Source organism: Balaenoptera ricei, chromosome 17, assembly GCF_028023285.1.
Source record: "Balaenoptera ricei isolate mBalRic1 chromosome 17, mBalRic1.hap2, whole genome shotgun sequence".
NCBI classification, from domain to species: Eukaryota; Metazoa; Chordata; class Mammalia; order Artiodactyla; family Balaenopteridae; genus Balaenoptera; species Balaenoptera ricei.
Window position 1 is genome coordinate 54,671,738 of NC_082655.1, and position 24,868 is coordinate 54,696,605.

The following is a 24,868-nucleotide window of genomic DNA, read 5'->3' on the forward strand; positions in this document are numbered from 1 at the left end:
TAATGTGAATGTTGTTGTGTTTAATGTTGTTCCAGAGGTCTCTTAGGCTGTCTTTATTTCTTTTCATTCTTTTTTCTTTATTCTGTTCCGCAGCAGTGAATACCACCATTTTGTCTTCCAGGTCACTTATCCATTCTTCTGCCTCTGTTATTCTGCTATTGATTCCTTTTAGTGTATTTTTCATTTCAGTTATTGTATTGTTCATCTCTGTTTGTTTGTTCTTTAATTTTTCTAGATCTTTGTTAAACATTTCTTGCATCTTCTCAATCTTTTCTTCCATTCTTTTTCCGAGGTCGTGGATCATCTTCATTACCATTATTCTGAATTCTTTTTCTGGAAGTTTGCCTATCTCACTTCATTTAGTTGTTTTTCTGAGGTTTTATCTTGTTCTTTCATCTGGTACACAGCCCTCTGCCTTTTCACCTTGTCTATCTTTCTGTGAATGTGGTTTTTGTTTCACAGGCTGCAGGATTGTAGTTCATCTTGCTTCTGCTGTTTGCCCTCTGGTGGATGAAGCTAAGAGCTTGTGCAAGTTTCCTGATGGGAGGGACTGGTGGTGGGTACAGCTGGCTGTTGCTCTGTTGGGCAAAGCTCAGTAAAAGTTTAATCCTCTTGTCTGCTGATGGGTGGGGCTGGGTTTCCTCCCTCTTGGTTGTTTGGCCTGAGGCAGTCCAACACCAGAGCCTACCTGGGCTCTTTGATGCGGCTAATGGTGGGCTCTGGGCAGGCTCACCCCAAAGGTACTTCCCAGAACTTCTGCTGCCAGTGTCCTTGTCCTCACGGTGAGACAGAGTCACCCCCCAGCTCTGCAGGAGACCCACCAACCCTAGCAAATAGGTCTGCTTCAGTTTCCTATGGGGTCACTGCTCTTTCCCCTGGGTCCCAATCACATACTACTTTGTGTGTGCCCTCCACGGGTGGAGTCTCTGTTTCCCTCAGTCCTGTTGAAGTCCTGTAATCAAATCCCATTAACCTTCAAAGTCTGATTCTCTAGGAATTCCTCCTCCTGTTGCCAGACACCCATGTTCAGAAACCTGACGTGGGGCTCAGAACCTTCACTCCAGTGGGTGGACTTCTGTGGTACAAGTGTTCTCCAGTTTGTGAGTCACCCACCCAGCAGTTATGGGATTTGATTTTATTGTGATTGCGCCCCTCCTACCATCTCATTGTGGCTTGTCCTTTGCCTTTGGATGTGGGGTATCTTTTTTGTTGAGTTGCAGTGTCTTCCTGTCAATGATTGTTCAGCAGTTAGTTGTGATTCTGGTGTTCTCACAAGAGGGAGTGAGAGCACGTCCTTCTACTCTGCCATCTTGAACCAATTCGAGTTCTTGATAGCCTTCTTGATGGAAAAAATATGATTTCCTTCTTTATTCCCATAGCAAAAATCTGATTAGTGGTCAATCAATAAATATTTGCTAATGGATTTATTCGGAAATGAGTATGGTAACAGTTTGATAGTGTATGTATAATGTGTCAATATAGAGTTCAATTTTAAATATATTCAAGTCTTAATTTATAGGCACTAATGAAATACATAGGCATAGATTATTATAGAATCACAGATTTTTAGCCCTGGCTCACTTCTTATAAATTATGAAGTACAAGTATATTATTTTTTACATGAGGAAATCAGTCTTCTCTAAGGCACTAAGCTACTTGAGAAAAAGAACCATTTACTTAAACATTTCATTTTACACATAAAGCAATAGTTTTAGTTATCTGTACAATTTTTGTAGCACCTGATTCACACACAGTAGGCACCTGAACATCAGTTGAATGGATTGCTTAATGGAAATCGATTTCACTAACTGGATATTTAGATCTAGGCAATGTATGGAGCAGCTTCCCACATGCTCCACAAGGGGTGCCACCACTTATGGCTGTCCCACTATCACATTTTGCTGGATCTCCTTTGCTTCAGATACAAGTTTTGTTTCCCATTCATTTCAGATTTTCTTTGAGCAGCTGACTGAGCACGTGGATGCCAGTTCTTCTTTTTGGTTCCTACTGTATGTGCTAAAGACCTAATTATACTGTATCCTTGCTGAATCTGTAATCATACCCACTCTTCAAAAAGAAAAGATTTGTGTTTTTACTTCCCTTTTCAGGAACCAAGTATGATTTGGTTCATGTGGTCTGGAAAAGAGAAAATAGTAGACACCAGAACAGGGAATTTTCTCTTGGCCAATCACTGGGGGGGACTCCCCAGTCTCCATTTAGACTGCAGGGACTGAGGGCTACACTCACCCTCACTCATTGTTTTCCAAGTTTTAGAAATGAAATGAGATACTAGAGATAGTATCCTTACCTCTCATTAGCTAAACCCCCAATTATAATGCAGGAGTTGAGGGAGAAAACCTGAGAACCTCCAGGCAGCAATAGTTCTAATCAGTTACTTTCTGTGTGTTTAGAACATAAACCAAACACCATGGTTTGGCTTTGTTCCCTTGGCTGCATGCTCAACCCTTGCTCTTTCAGACATGGTGTTCCTGGAACACAGACTCACTCAGAGGAAAGATCAAACAAAATGGATTTTAGAAATTTCTGACCTAACCTTACTATTTTGCAGATAAGAAAGTTGAGACTCAGAGAAGTTATGTTTAAGGTGAATCAATTGGATTGGATAGTGACAGATCTGGGACTAAAATGGACCTTGCTATCTCTTTCATGACAGCTGACTTTTCATAGCTGTCTTACTCTTGTACTTCTATCTGATATTTGGAGTGATTTCACACACATGTAGATGAGCCATCTTGCATCTGAGCCTCTCAGTTCATTGAATTCTTCATATGCAGTGACTTTTCTTCTGATCCCACTTCCATCACCCCCTCCCATGGATTTTCTCATCACCTAACTGTCACTCCTCTGAAATATCTCAGTCTCTGAGTACAACCATTGCTTTTATCTTATTCATTTCCTTTCCTTTCCTCTGGCCCTTAATGGTATAGGGACTTCTATTCCCTTTGTGCCTCTGTTTTCTCCTTCTCAGCCCCCTCCTATGTTCCCCTCCTTCCCTGCTCAACAGTGGTTCTCAAAGAGAACCCCAGACTGGCAGCATCAACATGACTTGGGAACCCATTAGAAATGTGAATTCCCAGACACACTCAGCATACTGAATCAGAAACTCTTGGAATGGGACACAGCAATATGTGTTTTAGCCATCTGGAATGGGAATTAACAAACTCCAGGTTATTCTGATACACCTTAAAGCTTGCAAACTACTACTCTTTAATTCTGGGTCTCTAGCCTCAACTGGCTATGGACACTAACCATCAATCTTTATATGTTTTCCAAATTAGTGATCTTCTATGTTTTCCATACTCGCTTCTTCAAATCTTCTCCTTTCTCCTTAAATCTGTGACAATGCCCATCTCTCCTCACTCTCCAGAGATTATCACCCTCTGACTTACAGTTCGTGCTTGAATTCCCTCAACACCTGCCACCAAATCCTCAGACTTACTACAGTTTGTTGCAATGAAAGAGTCCCTCTTCATGTCAAAGGCCAGCCTATACATACACCTGTGTCCTAAATTCCTTTCCTGTCAGCACTGGGGACTTTCTTTCTCCTCAGCAAGTTCTCTCTCTCTCTCCTGGCATCTTCCATCCAATTTTAATTTAAATTCACGCACTTAGGGATTTTGATTCTAAGTGTGATAAAAGCACTGTAGGGTTTTAAGCAAGGGAGTAGCATTACCTGGTATACAGTTTAAAAAGATTTTTATCCTCCTTGTGTGGAGAATGGATTGCATGGCCTGAAGCAAAAAAGTCAGTTTAGCTGTAGTGGAGATGTAACTAGCTTTGGGCTATGATTTGGAGGTAGAATGAATGGGGGAATGTGGAGCGAATCAAAGGTAATCGTCATCTTTTTGGTTTTTAACAACTGTGTGGATAATGATGTTGTTTACCAGAAAGAGGAAGGCTAGAAAGTGATAAGATGGCTGGAAAAAATCAAGAATGTTTCTGGCATGTTAAGTTTCAATTTTTTATTGAACATCTTTGAGGAGAGAGGCATCTACTTGAGTCTAGAATTCCAGGAAGAGATGAAAAGTAGAAATATAGATTTAGGAATCTTTGACCTATAAATAATACTCAGAGCTCTGGTGTCTGATGAAGTTACCTTGTGAAAGTGTGTAGAAAGAGAAGGTGGCCCATGACAAAGCCCTGGGCTATTCCATTATTTAGTGGGAATATGGAGGGACTGTTTCTAGCACGGGTGAATGAGAATGAACAACTAGTATTCTGAGAAATTCTCCTAACCAGTTTTCAGCCAAATTCTGCTGATAAGTTAATTAAAATAAGAACGGAGAGGCAACCATAGGTAATGGCAACATGGAGGCTTTCAGAGACCTCAACAAAAGCAGTCACAATGAGATGGTGACAACAAAAGTCTGATTAGAATGGCTTGAGGAACTTATGCTGTTGGATTAAAGTCCTGCCTAAGGAGAAGTTGAGAAACTTATTAGTCTTTCATTCTAGTCCCTGATCAACAGACTCTAGAAAGCAAAACAGTTCTAAAAATAGGTACTCAAGTCCTTCAAACTGAGGCAGACTTTTGTAAAAATAAGGGTGGTTGTTAAAGACTCATATCTGAAAAGTTTAAATAAAGGTACCATGCAATTTAAACAGAACTGGAACGTTAAAAATCAATATAGAATTCCATAAATGAAACTAGGGATAGGGTAGTTACCATGCCAAAACAACAACCACGACAAAATCAGTTAAATAACAGTAGGTATTAAAACAAATTGGAATCTGATATTACCTAGGATAAGTCAAGTTTAATGCAATCAGTCCATAGATACTTGAGAGCTGGCAACACACACACACATACACACACATTTGCCTTATTCTTATTAGTCAGTCCCTTTAAGATAGTATATTTAATTTCATGACTGATAAAATATGAGGAGTAGCATTCTCATCAGCATATATTTACCAAGTCCTGGTGTGTTTATACAGGAAAGAACATCTGGAAATGAGCAGTATAATGATTACAACATTGGGAAAACAAAACATGTAAAGAATCAAGTCTCGGTCAAATCCGCAACTCATAAAAACTGGTTATCAAGCAGCACAGGCACTGAAGATGATAAACTGGTTATACACAGAAGGATCATCTTAGCAGAGTGTACAAAGGGCTGTTGGCCATATAACTAATATAATTATCATCAGTGAGTGACACTACTAAATAAGAGGGGAGCCATGTATCATCCAATAAATGGTCGTTTTATTACCAGGATATTATACCCATGTACAGTTCATGTGTAGCTGCACAAACACAAGATTCCTTTCATGATGAAGCATTTGAGAAAAAGAATCTTTCATATGAGGCTGTAAATATACCTAATCTCATATATAATATTCCTGTTCATTCATTTATTCCCTCATATTTTAAATTAGCAAAAATATATTGAGCACTTATTATGTGCAAAGCACTGTCTGAGGTTGCCTTAAATATATGCATGTAAGAAAGAAATAAGCCCCCAATAATTAATCTATATTTTAGAATGAATGAGTCACTGACATGCTGGTACTATTACCAAAGGTGTGTGGACACCAAATGTTTAGTTCCTACCAGCTCATGACCCCCATCTTCATCGAAGTCCTCCTCTATCCCATCAGTCATCTCTTCTCCATCGGCATCTGGCCCTCCTTCAGCAGGCTCCTCTGTAGAGTGGTCTGCATTCTCTGACACACATTCATCTTGGATCAGCTCTATACTCTCTTCCAATTGCTTCTTCTGAGCTTCTGGTAGGGGGGGAAAAAGCAAATGACTACTACTTTGGGTTGCTCATGAGCCATTTGGATAAACCATGAAAAACCAGCCTATGAATGGGTAAACTCTGTATTATTAAGTGTGTGAGGAAGATAAAGTAATATTACATTAAGGTTAAATTTATTCAGTCATGTAAATTATGTTCATATATCTGTGTATTTACATGTAAGCATATTATTTTTTAACAGAATTAGCAAAAAATTGGGGAATGCAGATGGTACTTGTATATAAAGAAACAAAGATTTACATAAACAGATTGATCTTTCTGGTTATATATAGTCCTTTCTGATAAGGATGTTCTCTCTAAGGAGAAAATACAGCAAAAAAAAGAAAAAAGAAAAGAAAAGAAAATCAGCTAAAACATAGAATTTGTTCACTCAAGGAAGGAAGACGAAGAAATCTCTCACTGACAAGTTCAAACCTAAGTGAAGAAGACAAAAACTCACTGAGGAAAAAAGTACAAAAGCAGATATGTTGGCTGTCAACAACATGTCCATGTGAACAATCCTTTGATATTTTACTCTAAATTCTGTTGGTAGATGTGGTTAACCACAAGGGTTAAAAATAAAATTCTGGTGTAAGAGAGCCTGCGTTCAATGTCGAGCTTCATCATTTACAAGCTTTGCGATGCTGAAATGATAAACCCTCCTTGTGCCTCAGTTTTCTCATCCACACAATTAGGATAGATAGATTTTAACTTTCAGGGCCTAGAGTAGTAAATCAAAGTGTTTAGTTTAGTGATTTGCAAATAGTAAGTGCTCAACAAATGAAGCTACATTCTACATTAACAGAATTCCCTCTAATGCCAGGGTGTGTGCATTTCGTTCACAGAAATTTGCCCAAATGGGAATTATGCTGACAACATAATAATTATTTCCCCTAGTGGTTGGTTTTCTTCTCTTGTGAAAATACCAAGAAGCACTGGGTATTGAATAAATGAGATTATCTTATGTACCTCCTTCTCTTATTCCCATGTGTACATGACTATGTCAAAAGCTATGTGCTTTTCACACTCATTTTGATTATTATTATTTTATCAGATGATTATCCCATTATTCGAGTTTTAAAAGATGTTGCACTTCGAGTTTATTTATTTATATTTTACAGCAATAAGGATAGTTTATAGAGCCAAAATATTTTGGGGTATTCATTCTTGGTCTTTTTTGTAATGTGAGTTAAAAGGAAAATAAGCATTGTTATATACATTTTGACTCAGCACAAATCTTTTCAAACATAACTAATATGTAAATCAATAAATGGATAAACGTTATGTATAAGTAAACAGATATTCTCTCCTATAAATTATTTAAAATTGTAATAATAGTTACTTATATAAATACAGGCATAACTCCAAGGAGATATTGCGGGTTCAGGGTTCAGTTCCAGACCACTTTTTTTCTGTTCTTTGCTGTACACCTGAAACTAACACAATATTGTAAATCAACTATATTTTAATTTAAAAAAAAGCTGTGATGGGCAGACTAGTGAGAGCACTGAAAAGTTTGGAATCCTTTGATATTAATCATGGCTTATGCTCCACCCTGTTGCCTCTGTATCACTGATCCTGGAAGACACATGGATTTGGCTACTCTAGTTTGATCTTCCACTCTTTCTCCTAAAAGAGGTTTTTGTACTTATCACCGGACCCCCTCACTTCTAGCCACTCTGGGTCACTACGTTGGTGGTTCAAATGCTCTCAAGTCCTGGTGTTGGTATTTTAAGAAAGAAAAAGGAATGAAGGTCTGGGATTGGATAATTATTATTCTATTAAAAAAGTCCCTAATATTACAACTTTTCCTAAAGTCAAACTTTCTCAATTTTTAGTCATTGTGTTTATTCTTTTGTTATAACACACAAATAGGCTTCTGGTTAAAATTCACATTATATTGGAAATTCATTTGGTCTGGCATATCTATTTCTTCTCTAATGACTTCAGAAATATATGTTCTCTAAGAACCGTCACTTTTTGATGTTGAAAGTTATATTGTTTCTTTTTTTTTTTTCTCTAGAAAATCTCTGGTCCTAAAAGTGTAATGGATTTTCAGAGAATGTATGTAGGACCAGATCTCGGAGTTGTGTAGTCCTCATTTGGCTTTGTGGAACAAAGCTTTGCTTCAGTTATCTTTGGAATCCAAGTTGACTTTCCTGATCTTCTTAGTTGAATACAATCCCTCCTCCTTTGATCAACCAAAACGTGGATCAGATAGTTCTGTTGTTGTCTTCTCCTTTTCTCATTAGTGTTTAAGCTTTCTTGAAACTTGAGCTATTGCCTCAAAAGGTCATTATCACACTCTAAGGGGATAATGAAGATATCAATCTTTTATAAAGTGAAAAGTGCAATACTAGTCAGTTATCAAGAAATATTTTGATGTTCTCTGTACCCCTCATTGAACGTCTTATACAGAGAAGAGATAAGGTATTAGAGAGAATATAGGATTTGAGATCCACACTTTTGTTAATTACTAGTTCTATTAACCGTAATTTTCTTTTCTAAAAAATGAGCATAAAGATGACATCTTTCAGAAGGCTACAGTATGCTCAAATGAGGAAAAAGAGGTGAATGCGTTTTTTAAACTATAAAGGGCACACAAACATGTTCTCTTAAGAGGTTCAAAATAGTTCTTGAGTTGAATCTATATTGATTACTTGATTGCTACAGATAAGTTGTCCATATCAAAATAATTCATCACTACTGATCATTAAGAATCATATATTACAAAGACAATTTTGGCTTTGACCTGGTCCCTTAATTTCTGTTTAGACAGACATAGTGTTTTAAGTTACTCTGTTTTGTGTATTAATATACAACATACCTGTAATTCCTCTGATGACCTATTTCAAAGGCAGTTGTGTATTAATATAGTTCATTGCAAAAACATCCTATAACATCCTCATTCATCCATTCATTAATTTGAAAGCTAGATGCATGGAAGACGTTATCTGGGTTGAGAAAAAAAGCTTAATTATAATGGCAATTGATTCATAGGAGTTTAACAGAAATACAATCAGTCTGTGCTTTAGTAATGTGGCCACCATAGATTTTTGTCATTATCTCAATGGGAAATGTTATAATCACTAAGCAGTTAAAGGGTTCATGAAAAAAATCACACATGAAAGCATATCTTGTTTATAAAACTGTTGGTTCACAGTTTACCAAGCAGTTTTGATCCAGTTATTATCTTGTTGAAATAGAAAGAAACAAAGCAACTTGTTCTATTTTTATGAATAATTATCTAATTCTACTTCTATTAGAAATGAGTAGTTTATTAGTAGTTGTTAGTTTTTTAGTTTATTCTTAACTTCATAACAGTCTCCTTATCTGCATAATTCTTTTTTTACTTCTCACTTTTACTTTTTATTGTGAGTGTGTGTGTGCGTGTGTGCGCACACACGCGTGCATGCATTTATGTCTCTACTACTGAAGCTTTTTTGGGGCAGAAACCTTTTCATACGTTTTTGTATCCCTGGTGGCTCAGAGGATTACATGTAAATTAAATATTTGTTGAATATATTCATGAATTTTTGTGGAACTAAAAAGTGAAAATAAATGTCTGGGTATCAAATTCTTTATATAGAGTCACAGTGATTTTTGAATTTGGCAACATGGTAGCAAAAATACAAATTCAAAGAACCTAAAAGAAACCTCCTTGAAACATTCTACACAAGAGCCCCACACCACTAAGGCAAAATCAATCGTGGGGTATGAGAATTTCTGAGAGGAAAATTGTTCATGTTTATAACTGACAAGTCTCCAGGAGAAAAATAAACTATGAAGTCTTCAAGTGCTTGCGGGAGGAGGGCTGCCTTTGAACACTGGCATTTTTTTGAGTCTTTGTTGACTTTTTAAGTCAGAGTGAAGGACAACCACAACATTTCTTTTGTGAGAAAAGTGAGTTAGTTTTAGATTTTTAAAAGAATATATCAGGAACCAAAAAGTTAGCAGTTTGTGCCTAAAAGATATCTCTAATATTATATAAATTATGAATTTCAACAGAAAAACGTTTATTTTGGCTGCAAGTTAGTAAGTGCTTACAAAGTGCTGACTATGGGACATTCATTACCTTTAGGCCTTGAAATATCCGGAAGGGCAGGCTTATTTAACATTTTTCCAGAAGGAAAAAATGAGGCATACATATATTCAGTAAGGTGCCCACAGTTACTATATACAAGAGTTGAAATTACCACCTAATGTTTTCTGACTCCATAGCCTGGGCTGCTTTCTAATATATCTCTAGGAAAAAAAAGCCTAATTTCACATACCAGGGGAGTGTTTTGAATCTCTTCAGGAGCCAGACAATTTTTTTTTTGAGGTTTTAATTTTTTTAAATTAAAAATTATTTTTACTGAAGTATAGTTGGTTTACAATGTTGTGTTAATTACTTCTGTGCAGCAAAAATATTCAATTATATATACATTCTATTTGTAACTATTCTTTTCCGTTATGGTTTATCATAGGTTATTGAGCATAGTTCTCTGCGTTATACAGTAGGACCTTGTGGTTTATCCATCCTATATATAAAAGCCTACATCTGGTAACTCCAGCCTCCCACTCCATCTCTCCCCCAACCCCCACTCCCTTGGCAACCACCAGGCTGTTCTCTACGTCCATGATTCTGTTTCCATTTCCTAGATAGATTCATTTGTGTCATATTTTAGATTCCATGTATAAATGATATCACATGGTATTTATCTTTCTCTTTGACTTACTTCACTTAGTATGAGAATCTCTAGTTGCACACATGTTGCTGCAAATGGCATTATTTCATTCCTTTTAATGGCTGAGTAGTATTCCATTGTATATATGTACCACATCTTCTTTATCCATTCATCTGTTGATGGACATTTATGCTGTTTCCATGTCTTGGCTATTGCAAATAGTGCTGCTATGAACATAGGGGTGCATATATCTTTTTGAATTATAGTTTTGTCTGATGTATGCAAAGGAGTGGGATTGCTGGATAATATGCTAATTCTATTTTTAGTTTTCTGAAGAACTTCCATACTGTTTTACACAGTGGCTGCACCAACTTACATTCCCATCAACATGTAGGAGGGAAGAACCAGACAATTTTAAATTCAAGAATGAAGAAATCTACTTAGTTAGAAGCACATGTTCAAACTAAACAATGGCTATCAAAGGAAACGAAGTGCAAGTGACAGGTAAATACTTCTGTTTAAGGGAAAACGCCTCAGGCTTTAAAAAGCCCTGAAAGGAAAGAATTTGATATAAAATTTTAATCATCATATTCAAAATTTTTTTTTCCTGTACCTCTCATTTCTATTTCAACATGTATATATGATTTAGAAGGCAAGTTAGAATTGTTGGGATTTATGTTCAAAGCATTTTTATTAAATTCAGTTTGCTGTAGAGCTATTATCATTAATATAACCTTGAAAATTGGTTGAGTTTGCAATTAAGTTTTTTGACATGCTGGCTTAATTGCTAGCTAATTGCTAGCTGTATTGTACTTAGCAGATGGTTGGAAAGAATGTTGATATAAAAACAGTCACATTATTCATCAGAGCCAGCTAGTAGCCTCAAACCATTGTTTTCACATTGCAGTACAAACTGTATTTTTAAAAAAATTCTACAATACCTGTGTATAATATGAATTTAACTCAATGATTCCAGTAAATGCCATTTAGAAAGATGCACTTATGGCTGGTGTCACTAACAATGACATAAATGAGCATTAGGAAAGGTATGCAGGAGGAATGCTTTTAGATTAAAATACCAGTTACATAAGTACATTCCTGGTGAAAATGACCTCAAAGTTGTTCACAAGAAGTATTCTCGATAGTTGAGGTGACCATAGATTCAAAATAAATCACTTAAAAAAGTTACTGAGATATTGTGTTTATTTAAATCTCACAATAATTTTAAGGAATAGATATTATTTTACCCATTTTATAAATTTTATAATGACCTTTCCAAATTTTATGCAGGTAGTAAGTTCTGGGACTAGGTCTCTAGTAGGATGTGAACCTAGTTCTGTTTGATTCCCAAGTCTGGGGCCTTGGATGTTTTAGTAGTGTAAATCTATTTGCACCAAGGAAGATGAATTAGTGAGGAACTAGAAGGGTAGATAACAGCTGAAAGTTCTTAAAAAAAAAAAAAAGGTGACTGCAAGAGAGCAAGTGAGCGGGCTTGGGTATCAGCAGTACCATTGAGAAAATAGAAGGGATGGATAAAAAGATGCCAAAAGCCAGATTTTGCAATACTGGCTATAGTAGTAATAGAAGATGATATCGAGGTTGGCAATGTGATTGACAGGATTTATGTAATGGTGATGTGACAGAGGCAGGGTGCAGAGAGAAGAGTATATTTAGATGAGAAAGAGTTTAATTTTTAAAGACTATGATTGAGTTGTTATTAAGAAAGCTTTAACATTCCCCTCAGCTTGATTGCACTTTTGACAGACTCCATTCTGATTATGGGCTCTGACCTCCTTTTTCTTACATCATTTACTTTAGAAACCTTGTACTTGTAAATTCTTTCTATGCCCCTTTGAGTTGTACATCTTTTATAACCCAGGCATGTCTTTTCAAGAACTGGAGGCTCTCCCTTTGAAATGTAATCATCAGAGATAGATAGGACTCCTGGCTCCCAGTCTCTGTGGGCCAGTAGGAGCCTAACTTCCATGGAGTCAATCAGCAAACATGGATGGCCTCATCATATTGATCAACCTCCCTACTAACATCCTCTAATACTTTTCAGTCAGCTCACTCTTGCATTTAAAAACCCTCCTACCTTTTGTTTTGGTAGAGCTGAGTTCAGTTTCCATCCCCTATTGCAATAGTTTTGACCCCTATTACAATAGTCTTGAATGAAGTCTTCCTTGCCATTTTTAACAAGTGTCCAGTGACACTTACCTGAGGGATGGCCACTGGAGCTCTCTAGGAAGCAGCTGGAAAAGTTTTGATCCATTTGCTAGAGGCAACTCAATCTCTTTTTTTTCCCCGTAAATCGAGCTTCTTTAAAACATTTAATTTTTGTAGTTAAATATTTCTACAAGACTTGTTAATGAAAACAGTAGTCTTCTTTTCCCATTTGCTTACCATTTCCAGCTCTTTAAGAGCTTTATACTCACTTAGCTGATTCTTTTAAATATGTGTCCTCGTATTTCTAAATAGCATGTTTATATTGCTACTTCTTGATTAGTTTTATATGCTATCTATTAACATCACCCTTGGAAAGCTGAGGATTCAGCTCACTTCCCATCCCCACTTACTTCCCATCTCCCTCAAGAGTTATACTGTAAATTGTATTAGATCAGTTTTCAGTTTTTACATAAATTAAAAAATGTAAATGCATTGGGCAGCTAAGTTGTTAGTACATAATGAATAATTTGTTCTTTTCCAAACAATATTTGACTTTCTTTGGAATTAAAAATTGTCTTAGGTTGTTTGTTTTAAACTTGGTACTTGTACTAAGTACATGTACTCCTTTCTATATGCTTAAACAAACTTACCTGTCCCTCAACCAGATGTGTAAATCTCATCTCAACCAATTCACTTCCCCAACTATTAGCCACTGAATACATTTCATCTTCTTGAAAAAGTCTCTCCCAGAACCTTTGAACAGGTCTGATCTGTACTCATTACTTTCCAGGTCTCTTTCACAGCTCATATGCTAGAATCTTCATTATCATTATCCTGAGGATTCCCTTTGCCCTTGGATTCCCTGCTTTGGGAAAGTCATGTTATTCTGTTTCTTGGTTTAACTCCTTGTTTTGGTGAAGTATATCTTCAGTAATTGTCAGAGAAACGGTGAATTGGAGGTAAGTTTTTTAAGCCTTGTACATCTGAAAATATCTTCAATCTACCCTCACTTTTTAATAGTTTGGGAATTAGGTATAGAATTGTAGGTTGCAAGAGGATGTTTTCATTGCTTTCTAGCTTTTAGTGTGGCTGCTGAAAGGCCCATTGGCATTCTGATTTGTTTCCTTATATAAAAACTGTTCTCTCTCTTTTCCTCTCTGTCTCTCTGGAAGCTTGTAGGATCTTCTCTTTGCCCCCATGCTATGAAATATCACAGTTTTATGCTTTGAAGCACATCTGTTTTCATGCCCTGTTTCAGGTACTCCGTGGATCCTTTCAATCTGGTTAACTATGTTGTTCAGTTTTGGTTATTTCTTCCCCCCCAAAAATTGTTTTTGGATGCTCCTTCTCTTTCTTTCTGAAACCCTGTTTTTCAGATAGTCATCCAGTAACTTTCATATCCTTCCCTTCCGATTTTCCACCTGAATTTTCTTCTGTATTGTCTGGGAGAGTTTCCCCAATTTTGTCTTTCAATCCTGTTTATTTGTGCTATCGTATGTTAATTTCTAAAAGCTCTTTTATCTGCCCTTTAAATACTGAGTTTTAGTCTTGTGTTCTTATTTCATGAATGCAATACCTTCTCTTTCTCTCTGAGGGTATTAATCAGTGATTTTTTTTTTTTTTTGAAGTTTTATTCTTCCTGCACAATCTGTTTCCTCCAATTTTTAATTATTTTTCTCTTCTTTTTTTTGGTATTTGCTTTTTACATTAAATGTTTTCTGCCATCTGGTGAACCTTGTCTGTTTGTATTAAGAGTGGGGTATTAAAATATGGATGGGAAGCTTTGTAAGCATAAGGGGGATATCGTTTCTGCAGGGTGATCTTGTTGACTATTTCTTTGGGTGGCATCCATGCCAACATCTTTAAATCTTTTCTCTTCAGCTGCTCATATTCCCAACTGAAACCTCTCCTAGTGTCCTGCCAGTAGTCTGGCAGCTGAAGGGGAGGAGAATGCTTGGAATTTCTGTAGTAATTGTGTAAACTTCTGCTTTTCTCCCTGTTTTTAACTGCTCTCAAATTTGTTTGTTTTCTATTAGCCCTGAGATATGCTGTTTTAGCTTTTCTAGAGGAAACTTCTCAAGACTTCTAGTGGGCCAGTGACAGTTGGGAATGGTAACACAGGAATCTGTTTCTTTAACAGACTTTCAGCCATTTATACCCTCTTTTCCAGAGGACTATAATGGCTTTGATTCTGAGCCTTTTGGGAGTTCTGTGGTTAAAACTGGACTTATTTCTAGAATGCGATAAGTCAGGTACACTTCTCCATCTGCTGTTTAGCTTCTAAAATTTTGTTCCCATTTTCTTTATGCCTAGGGATTTTCATTTTTTAAACCTGTCATTATTTTAATGCAGATTCAGGAGGGAGTAGAGCTCAATTCATGTGTTCAGTCCAACATCTGTAACCAGACACATCACCAATCTAATCCAAAGTGTAAGATAGCGGTTAGGTATTCAGGACAGAACTAGTAGCCACGTTGTAGGTGGCAGCAGTCAGATCATATCTGGAGCAACGTCTTCCATTCTGAGTACCATACTCTGTAGTTGACAAACTATACAGTGACTAGAGAAGAGAGATGACAATGGTTCAAGATGCAAAACTAAATGACATGAGAAGCAGCTGAAGAAATTACTGATATTTATCTAGAGAAAAGAAGGCGTCAAAGATGCTTTGACCAAGATTTGAATGAAGCTAAGTTGAGCATCTATGGGCCAATTATATTGACTCTATTCAAAAGCTTTGGAAGGGTGAGAAAACTACAGTTCTTTTATATATTTAATTGGCTGTTACATCCACAAGGGATTAGATATTAAGCTTCGTTTCAGGGGACATAAAAAGAGTAACTGAACCAAGTGAAAGCAAAGTCCATTTTGGCTCCGTATAAGGAGAACTTACTTACCATAGGAGTCTGAGACACAAATATGATCAAGGACCAAGCAAGTAACATAAATGTGTAAATTGGCTGGATAAAGGTATTAGCAAACTGAAAAGTGCATGCCATGTATAATATGGCAGCAGTATTGAAAGATTCCAATTTTTCAAAAGAAGTTATATATCTTGACATTTATCTGTAATATTCTAATTCTTGAACATTAATTTATTTAAAAAAATTCTGTATCTTTTACCAAACATATGGGCAGGATGAATTTATCCTGATGGGACTGATGTGTGACCTCTCTAGTGGTTAGGTCTAATGGATAGGGTAGGTTGGTTATTCTCATTGGAATTGTCCAAGTGATTTTGGCTGGTCATATAGGAAGCACATCACTGAGAATAAAGTTGAATTAAAGAATGCCTAATTGCCTTTTCATATCAGAGAGTCTTCGCCTGAAATTTGATTTTTTAAAAGATGTCATTGCTCATTGTACGATACTCAGTCTTTAGTTTTCCTTCTCACTCCTTTCACCCTTTATGGTCATTTTACATCACTGTGTAAACCACATATAAATTGTGGTCTTCATATATGGCAATTTATGATTCTCTTTTAAAAGAATTATCTAAGAATGAGGCAAAATTGTAGGCTAAATTGATATGTGTTATTTGTTGTTTTCAATAATCTATAGTCACCATATCCCAAAGTAATGTTATTTGAATTATTCAAATAGGAAAAAGTAACATATGCAGGGTGGATTCATACTAATCATAATTTAAAAGCTGGAATATATGTTTGAGACCATAGTCCCTTCATACTAATCATAATTTAGAAGCTGGAATATATGTTTGAGACCATAGTCCCTTCATACTAATCATAATTTAAAAGCTGGAATATATGCTTGAGGCCATAGTCCCTTCATACTAATCATAATTTAAAAGCTGGAATATATGCTTGAGGCCATAGTCCCTTCCTCTAGTTTACATTTGAGAGGCTTGAGACGTAGAAAAGTTAAATGACCTGCTAAATCGTGTCCAGTGCATAGTACATGGTGTTGGAAAAGTCAGAAAAGTTAGAGAAAAACATGACCTTGTTCTGAGGAAGTTTACAACATCAAAGGAAGAGATAGGATACCATGCAAACATCTATTAGCAGTAATTTAAGGTACAGAGAATCCAAAATGATGTCATTATACCTCGTTACAATTATTCCTGATAGCTTAGGAATTCACATCAAACGAAAAAGAAAAAAAGTGATCCTATGAAACTTGAACTCAGTACAATCTCCATGCTGTGTGGCTTTATCCTGTTTGTAACCCTCCATCTCCTTCCTGCCACTATTCTATGCTGGAAACTTTCATCATCAAATGACTAAGAGTAAACTAGGATTGAGAGATGTATAAAAGAGCAATAGTGAAGAATGAATATTAACTACCGTATAATTGGCTTGCAACCAAATAAACATTAAAATGGGTGTCTCCTTAAAGTTAATAAGGAAGTATTGAGCACTTAAAAAGAATTTTAATGTATTTCTCTCAACTTTCCATAATGTAGTATTGACTCCATACAGCCCTGCTTTCTTTTAATAAAGAAAATATAGAAAATGATCATCTTATCTCCATAAATATGAATACTGTTCAGGAGACAATTACTACGAAACTGAAATTACAAATTAAATAATTCCATTTTCTTCCTGACATGTTCAAGTAAGAAAGACATAAATATCAAAGGCCTAAACCTATCATTTAAAAAATAACTGTCTCATGACTGGGAAAGTTTAAACACGTACAAAAATAAGGTGACAGCCTTTCATGAAAAGAAAATGCAAGCTTTGAATTTTAGTGTCACGTTTATAGATGATCTTCTAAGAAGATATGTGGAAGGTATTATTCATTGCAGGAAACTGGAAATTATAATATGATGGAATAAGGATCACATTTTTCTCGTTGAGGTGATTTATATTTAAATGAGTTCTCCATAATCCTTTAAACTGAAGTGCAAATTGGTTATCAAAGTCCTTTGCTGTAAGGGTTGTTTTACATAATAATGAATTTCACAGAAGTTCCTCAAAGGGAAATATTGATTTAAGCAACATCACAGGGTATTTCAATTCCAGCAACACTTTAGATTAGTGCCATAGACAGCATATAAAAAACTTTCTAAAATCTAAATTTCTCTATTAAGAAGTGTAGGCAGCATATTTTTTCTCAATAGAAAATATAACAGAAATTTTTAATAAAAATGAGCCTATTTTATCTATTATTTATCTACCACTTCTAATCCACATTAACTTACCAAAAGTTAGTGAGAATCTACCATGTGTTAGGTATATGGCTTATTGTTTTAGAAATAGGCTGCATGATAGTAGTAGGAAGTATTTGTTTGCCTATATATGTTTATGTTACTAACAAGACCAAATAGCACCAATTATTGAGCCTTTACTCTGTGTTAGTTACTGTACTATACAACTTACATGCTCTACTTTACTCATTTCTCACGTTGCCAGGTAGCCATTACTGTCCTCATTTTATAAATGAGAAAACTGAGGCTAAGAAGTTGTGAGGATTTGAACCACAGTATATTTCTTTCACCCATTATGCTGTAACACTACCTCACTGCTGGCTTCTTTTCAGTCCTGAACCCTGCATGCCTCATTACCAGAAGGTAAGCTCTAGTCGTCTCCCCAGTGATCCAGTCAACAAAGAGGCAGGTTCCTCTTTGTTGTAACTCAGTGGCCCTAGATCCCAAGTGGTTCTCATCAGTTAGTTGTTACCCAGGTAGCCTCACTTCAGGGAAATCCTGGGACCAGCCCCTGGGTGGAACCTGAGATTGTTCCAATGTTCCTATAACATTGGAAAGGGCAGTGCTTTCACTCACAAGACCTGGGTTTGAGACCTAGGTCTATCACAAACTATTTATTTGGCTATGGAAAAATCAGTTTACCTCCTTGAACCTTCGTTTTCTCATCTGCAAAATGCAGAGGCTGGATTTGACCAATGGTTTTCAAAACTGTATTGTTTATTTTTGAAAAAGTGAAGCCCTTTTAGCAAATGAAGTCTTATGTTGAATCTCAACATATAAAACAGATACAGGTAGAGCTACACTGTTTGCAGCCAAGGCTGGGTCATATAAAAGGGTATTAGAATTTTATTAGCATGGAACGAGGGTCAGGGCAGATAATTCAAAGGAGAGAGGACATTCAGTTAAAGAATTAAGTCAGGTGATGTGGCCTTGGGTGGCCAGGCATACTGTTGATACTGAGATCCTGAAAACGGGTTATGAAGTTTTGCAGAGTTGCAGCAATGCAAGAGTGGGACTTTATAATCATGGTTTTTGAAATCTGTTAAATTTTGCTGCAGTTAATTTAATGAAATATCAATATAATTTTAGCCCAATAGAAAATTTCATTAATTGATTTAATTTTCTTAAAGGTTACTTGATATTGAGATGTAAACGTTTAATTATGATCCAACTGTTACTTATTATTAGCATCAAAATACTTTTCCTTTTTTCTCTTCTTTTTAAAAATATGAATTTTAGGCAAATTGGCTCACCTTCTCTAAAAAGTTAAAAATCAGATTCCATCATTGCAAGTCTAAGCTTAAAGACTGTATTCATGTAACTGTACTAAACTCTATTAAACTTAGCCAATATCCCCCTGGGCCTGCGCTGTCTCCGTGATTGACACTGTTTCAATGGTTTAATTCTGACATGTCTGTGGCCACAGATCTTTTTCACTTACCTGCCTCCGCCTTCTGCTGCTTCTCAATCTTCTCCAGGCGCCCTAGCAAGGAGTCAATTTTAGTTTTGATCTGGGTTAATTCTTTCTTGATTGTCTGTAATTCATCTGATTTCACTGGAAAGGGGAAAAGGGATAGAATGCAACAGAACGTCAATTACACCACGACCCACTTAGAGCACAACTCACAGACATCCCATGTTTTCTCAGGACTGTGTCACCTCACATAGGATACTTTTCAATCTTATCTGTTTCTCATTGCTTCCAGTGATCTTGCAATACTGGATGACTTTGCCAATTACAAGCAGTGATTCTCAGCGATGTGAACATTTGATACTAAATCTTTTCACTGAAAGTTATGCAATGGGATAGAGGAATCTAGAAATGTTTTATACACTAACTAAAGATACTAAATTCAGTGCAAATGGTAGAGTAAATCTGTATTGTAAGATGGATTCAGATTGAGGAATGATTAAATCATGACAGGTATGCTTTGAGAACTATGATACTGTTTTGAGGACTATGTTGTAATGTATATTTTAGTGATATTTTTAATCCAGGTCCTTAGTGATTGATTGAAACCAAGACATAACATTTGTCCTCTAAAGAAGTGTCTTAAATGCTAGAGAACTCTCTCCAACTTGCTGTACTTTTGCTACTTTCTTTATTAAAAAATGCAGCAATGGGTTGTGTGTGCCTCTTTTTAAGCCCTGGGACTGGAAGGAAAGGAAATTGACTGAAGTCCCCACTGATATTTTCTACAGTTGTGGTTCCTTTTCCAGATTTTGAGTGTTTAATGGGACTATCTAAAAATGGGACTAACACAAGATTGACTACTTTTAATTTGGCAAATAAGGATGTTAAACACAACAAACATCCTACTATCAATGATAAGAAAAGGTCAGTTTCCTATTTTAAGGACAATCCTTTCAATGAAGTATGTTTATGTTTATGAAAATTTCACTGCACTGTTCTTATTCTCCCATTTCTTTGAGAATCACTGGAAACTTTGTCATGAACCCTCAATAATGAGATCAAAGATTTTTAAAGCTATAAATCTAGAAGAGCTAAACCTGTCTATGAGCTTTCATTAGGTGAGTTTTTGGGTATCCATGCCTCAGCAGAGAGCTATGCTTCAATATCTGGGGTAAAGATCTTGATTTCAGTCTATTATTCTTTTCTGTCACTTTTCCTTTCAAGTTTATAATAAACTTGGCTTGGATATTCCTGAAGAAATTGAGTATTTAGTTTGATTGATTCTTTAGTCTTCAGAAATTTTTTATAAGTAGTTAAAAACTAAAGGCAATATATGTTTGCTTGAAATAGAGCTAGTTGTCAACTAAGACATATGACATAATCTATATGATAAATTATGTATCAATATACACTAATTGCTCAAAGGAAGAATAGATTTTTTTCCAATATAAACATGAAAAAACATTTTCTATTATAAAATCAGAAATTTTTCATAACAAGCAGATTTTTATTTATGATACAAAATAGTTTGCAAAATAAACACTACAAGAATAAGCGATCCTGTAGGGAGTTCCTATTATGAAGAACCAGACTGAAAGTGGAACACAGTTTAAAATAGAAAATTGCTCCTATGGCAATTATTTCTAAGACATCAAAGTGCCATTGTTGAATCACAGCTAAATTTGAAACATCATCTGTCACAATTGCAAATTGATTCAGCTTTGAAGAATGATTTTCATTTCCTTTGATGGAAGCATGTCATGTAGTTTTACTTAAACCTATCAAATTTAATAGAAAATATTTTATCTTAAAACATTAGATTTCAGGGCAGGAGAAATGGGACTGCGGCTGGAAACAAATAGGATATATTTTTTAGTAAGTGAAGTCACTCCTCAGCCCAGAAATGAGGTTGACTAATTATCTCCTTAAAAAACGTAACTAAACAAATCACTAATACCCTATTTAGTAGAAACTATATTAAGACTCATGTCTAACACTGTAGAAATGTCTTTTAAGATCAGAGCGATATCATTATAAAATTTGGGGCTACTTAGTTAATGCGATTCAAGCTTAGATACAGCTAAGGATGTAATCCAGACATCCTATCTGCTCTTTCCTGGTCCCTCCCAGGGAATGTTGAATCAATCTCCAGCCCTGTGCAAACTGCCCAGCCCCAATCTTGGAATGGCTAGCAGCAAATACTCATCATGGTCCTGCAAAACAAGGCTTAGAAATAGTCTTGCTTTTTGAGCAATTGTGAAAGTTGTTTCTTTACTGCATTCAGTGCTCTCCTTGGAAGAAGGGTGCCTGCTCACCTGGCCTAGTTGGTTGTAGCCCTGTTGCTCCCTCCTTCAGTTGTATTCATTATCTATAGATGGAATATGGTTTTGTGCTGTTGTATCTGGTTTCCAGATGATATTGCTGGGATGAGCCACCTTTGTGTCTGATATACTTCTCTTTCCAATCTTTTCTGACTTTTTCTATTTTTGGGGGGCTCCTGTTAACAATTTTTCCACTGCACCATGGATTAAGCTCCTATCTGTTTCTACTTACTCTATCAAAATAGATGTATATTTTACAACTATAGATTTCCAAACCTAGAATTTTAAAAATCTTTGCAACTTGGATTTCTGATATTTTTTTTGAAAATTAAAGTCAGTTCAGAGTTAAGGAGAGTCTTAGGTGTAAAACATCCCTGTCCATTTTCTTTTCTTTTCTTTTTACATCTTTCTTTTCCTATCCATTTCCACTGCACTCTGAATCGGGCTTCTGCTTTTAGTTCACCCGGCCTCTTACGTAGTGAACTCAGAGTAATATATATAAAAGTCGTAAATCCTCCCTACTGAAAACTTCCAGAATGTCCCCATTTCTATAGGAAAAAGACCAAAAGCACACATGCACCAACTCTTTAAACTGGTATTTAGGGTCTGCTCCAAAGTATATTTCCAGGTGTATATTCTATTTCTTATTAAAGCAAACTCTTCACTTGTACAGAACAGCTTAATGCTTAATCTAATAGTATATGGAACCAGATAGACTGTAGTTTTCATCTATGTCCATTGGAGAGTCACTTGTAATCACTAAGATTCAGGTTCCTTATCTTTAACTTCCATCCTTTACCCTAAAGGCTTGTTATAAGAATTTAATGAGATAATGAACATAAAGCACTTTAGCACCATGATCAGAATATCACCAGGCAAAATACACGGTAGAAGCAGAAGCTATTATTATTATTATTTACATGCCTATTCCAGCAAAGACTCTTTCTCTCCCCAAATATGTCTACCTGCCTTTTGGAGCTTAGTTTTAGTCTTACCTCACCTATTAATTCTTCTTCGTTTAACCCACTGGAGGGTGTATCTCTTATCTGTAATCTATTTAACAGCATCTCACATTTACTGCTAGACACATATTGCTAGTTGATTTTTCCTTTATATATCTACTTTTCATATTAACTTGCAAACTTCTTGAGAGTGAAGACCTAATTAGGCATTGAAGAATTTTAGGAGTCACGCTTTTCTGTGTTTTAATAAGCTCCTTCTCCTCTTATTGATTGATGAGGCTCCTGATGCTTACCATGAAGTCCTAGGCTGTGAAGTCTGTCCTCCTTAATTAAAAAAATGATATTAACAGGTTTAAGAAGAGATCCTATATCAAATTGGTACCTAATGAAAACTTTTTGTCTTCTCATCATATACCAGATTCACGAAAAATTATTCAGATTCCTGGGTAAATTATTCAGATTTCTGATGATACAACTTTTTAAAAAGAAGGAATATTGGATGGTTGTCTGAAGCAAGGCATATTAATGGATTTATCCCATCATAGGCCCTCTACAACCAAATTTTTTGAATGAAGAGAGGGCATCCAATTACTTCTTTCCACTTTCTCTCCCTCCCTCCCTCTTTCCCTCCTTCTCCTTCCTTCCTTCCTTAATAGAACTTGCATTCTTAACAGAACTTAGTTCAGTGTATTAAACACAGTAAGAATTACCAAATACCAGAAAATTTGTAGGTATGTGTATGTAGATATGGTTACACTGCACGCCAACTTCAAACAGACCAACAAATTTTATTAAAAGCTTTGTGTATGTGCTGGGCACTACTTTTGAGTTGCCTGTCTAATGGGGAGATAGATAAGCAAAGAGGAAGTGCAAAAAGAAAATTAGCATGGAAATATGCCTTTTCTCCAGAAGCACTATGAGGAAAGAATATGAAAGTTACCCATGCCTGTGGTAACAACCCTTTTCCCAATTCCACCTAGTACTCTAAATCCATAATCTTCATTTTTAAAGATACATTGGCAGAGGATATAAAACCATTATTTGTATTTATGTAGAGTATTAGTGCGAGTCAGGAGTATTTCTTTTGCTAAGAATAATAATGACTACTTTAAATCAACTTGTTGTTATGCAATTTTCCCCTAATATAGACAAGCTAGAAGCTTGGGAAAATGAAATCTAATTACTGAAGATTATGAATCCTGCAATTTAAAAGTTATGAATTTTAGAATTTGAGAAAATTGCTTTATTTCCCAGCCAGCTCCAACTTACCATCTCTTGCCTCATCTTCTTCTTGCTTTTCTAATTATCTTAGTCTCTACGTAGTCACACCTGCTCAGTGTCTCTTGAATATGTCTTGTGTTTTCAGACATCCATACCTTTGTTTCTGTTGTTTTCATTGACCTGTCTTACACTCTCATCTTCCTCACCTAGTAAATGCCATTTAATACTTAAATATTCAGCTCAAATGCTACCTACATTGTAAAGTCATCCTCAACTTTCGATCATCTTCTTCAACAATCTCATCCTCCTCCCAGCCATACTTCTTTCATATGATTCTTTGCATGATCATTTCTTTAAATGTCTCTCTCCATGACAAGAGCAGGAACTACTCTCATTTTTTTTTTTTTTTAACTGCTCTCATTTTTTAACTCAAATGTCTAACATATTCACTCAAAAATATTTATGGAGACCCAGTATTTTCAGGCTCCTTGCCAGGAGCTGGGGATGTATTAGTTAACAAGAGGGATAAAAGTCCTTGAAATTGTGGAACTCCCATCTAGGTGTGGAAGCAGATGATAAACAAACATCTATATATCTATATCTATATCCATATCTATATCTATATCTATATCTATCTATATCTATATATCTATATCTATATCTATATCTGGGAGAGAGAGAAAGAGGTTTGCAGCAATTTTCTTTACAAGTATACATTTAACATAATGAAAAAAACACAGATATAGCTAAGTCTAGTTAATAGTAGTGTAACAATATGTATCATTTGATAATTATATTATCTTAAAATACAAACTACACTGTTTCAAACTACAGTGAAATATACACCTCCAGATGGGGAAAAAAATAATGAAGACAAGAAGTTAGGGAATGCTTGGCTAGGGAATGAGTTTTGTTATTTTATACAGGGCGGTCAGGGAAAGCTCCACTAATAAGGTGACACTGGGGGAAAAGTTTCAGTAAGGGGAGAAAGCAAGTCATTGGAATGTCTAGGGATGGTGGGATGGGGGAAGTATGAGGCAGAGGAACGATAAACGCAAAGGCCAGAGACAAGTGTGTACTTGAGGTGTGTAAGAGACAGCAAAGAGACCAACGTGGCTGGAGTGAAAAGAGCAAGTGGGAGAAGAGTATGAACAGTCAGGAGGTAAGGCGGGGACTTGAGAA

General features: G+C 35.9%; 1 protein-coding gene across 10 annotated transcripts in view; it reads right to left on the minus strand.

Moving 5' to 3' along the window:
- RALYL (RALY RNA binding protein like) overlaps positions 1-24,868 on the minus strand; it is an 814,820-nt gene that overhangs the window by 66,116 nt on the left and 723,836 nt on the right. For 9 of the 10 annotated variants that reach the window (XM_059901164.1, XM_059901166.1, XM_059901169.1 and 6 more), the window contains 2 exons: positions 19,210-19,323; positions 5,576-5,748 (listed from right to left, as the gene is read on the minus strand). In XM_059901164.1, the coding sequence (XP_059757147.1) occupies positions 5,576-5,748; positions 19,210-19,323 (287 nt within the window). The remainder of the gene's footprint in view (positions 1-5,575; positions 5,749-19,209; positions 19,324-24,868) is intronic. The other variant, XM_059901174.1, reaches the window with a different exon arrangement.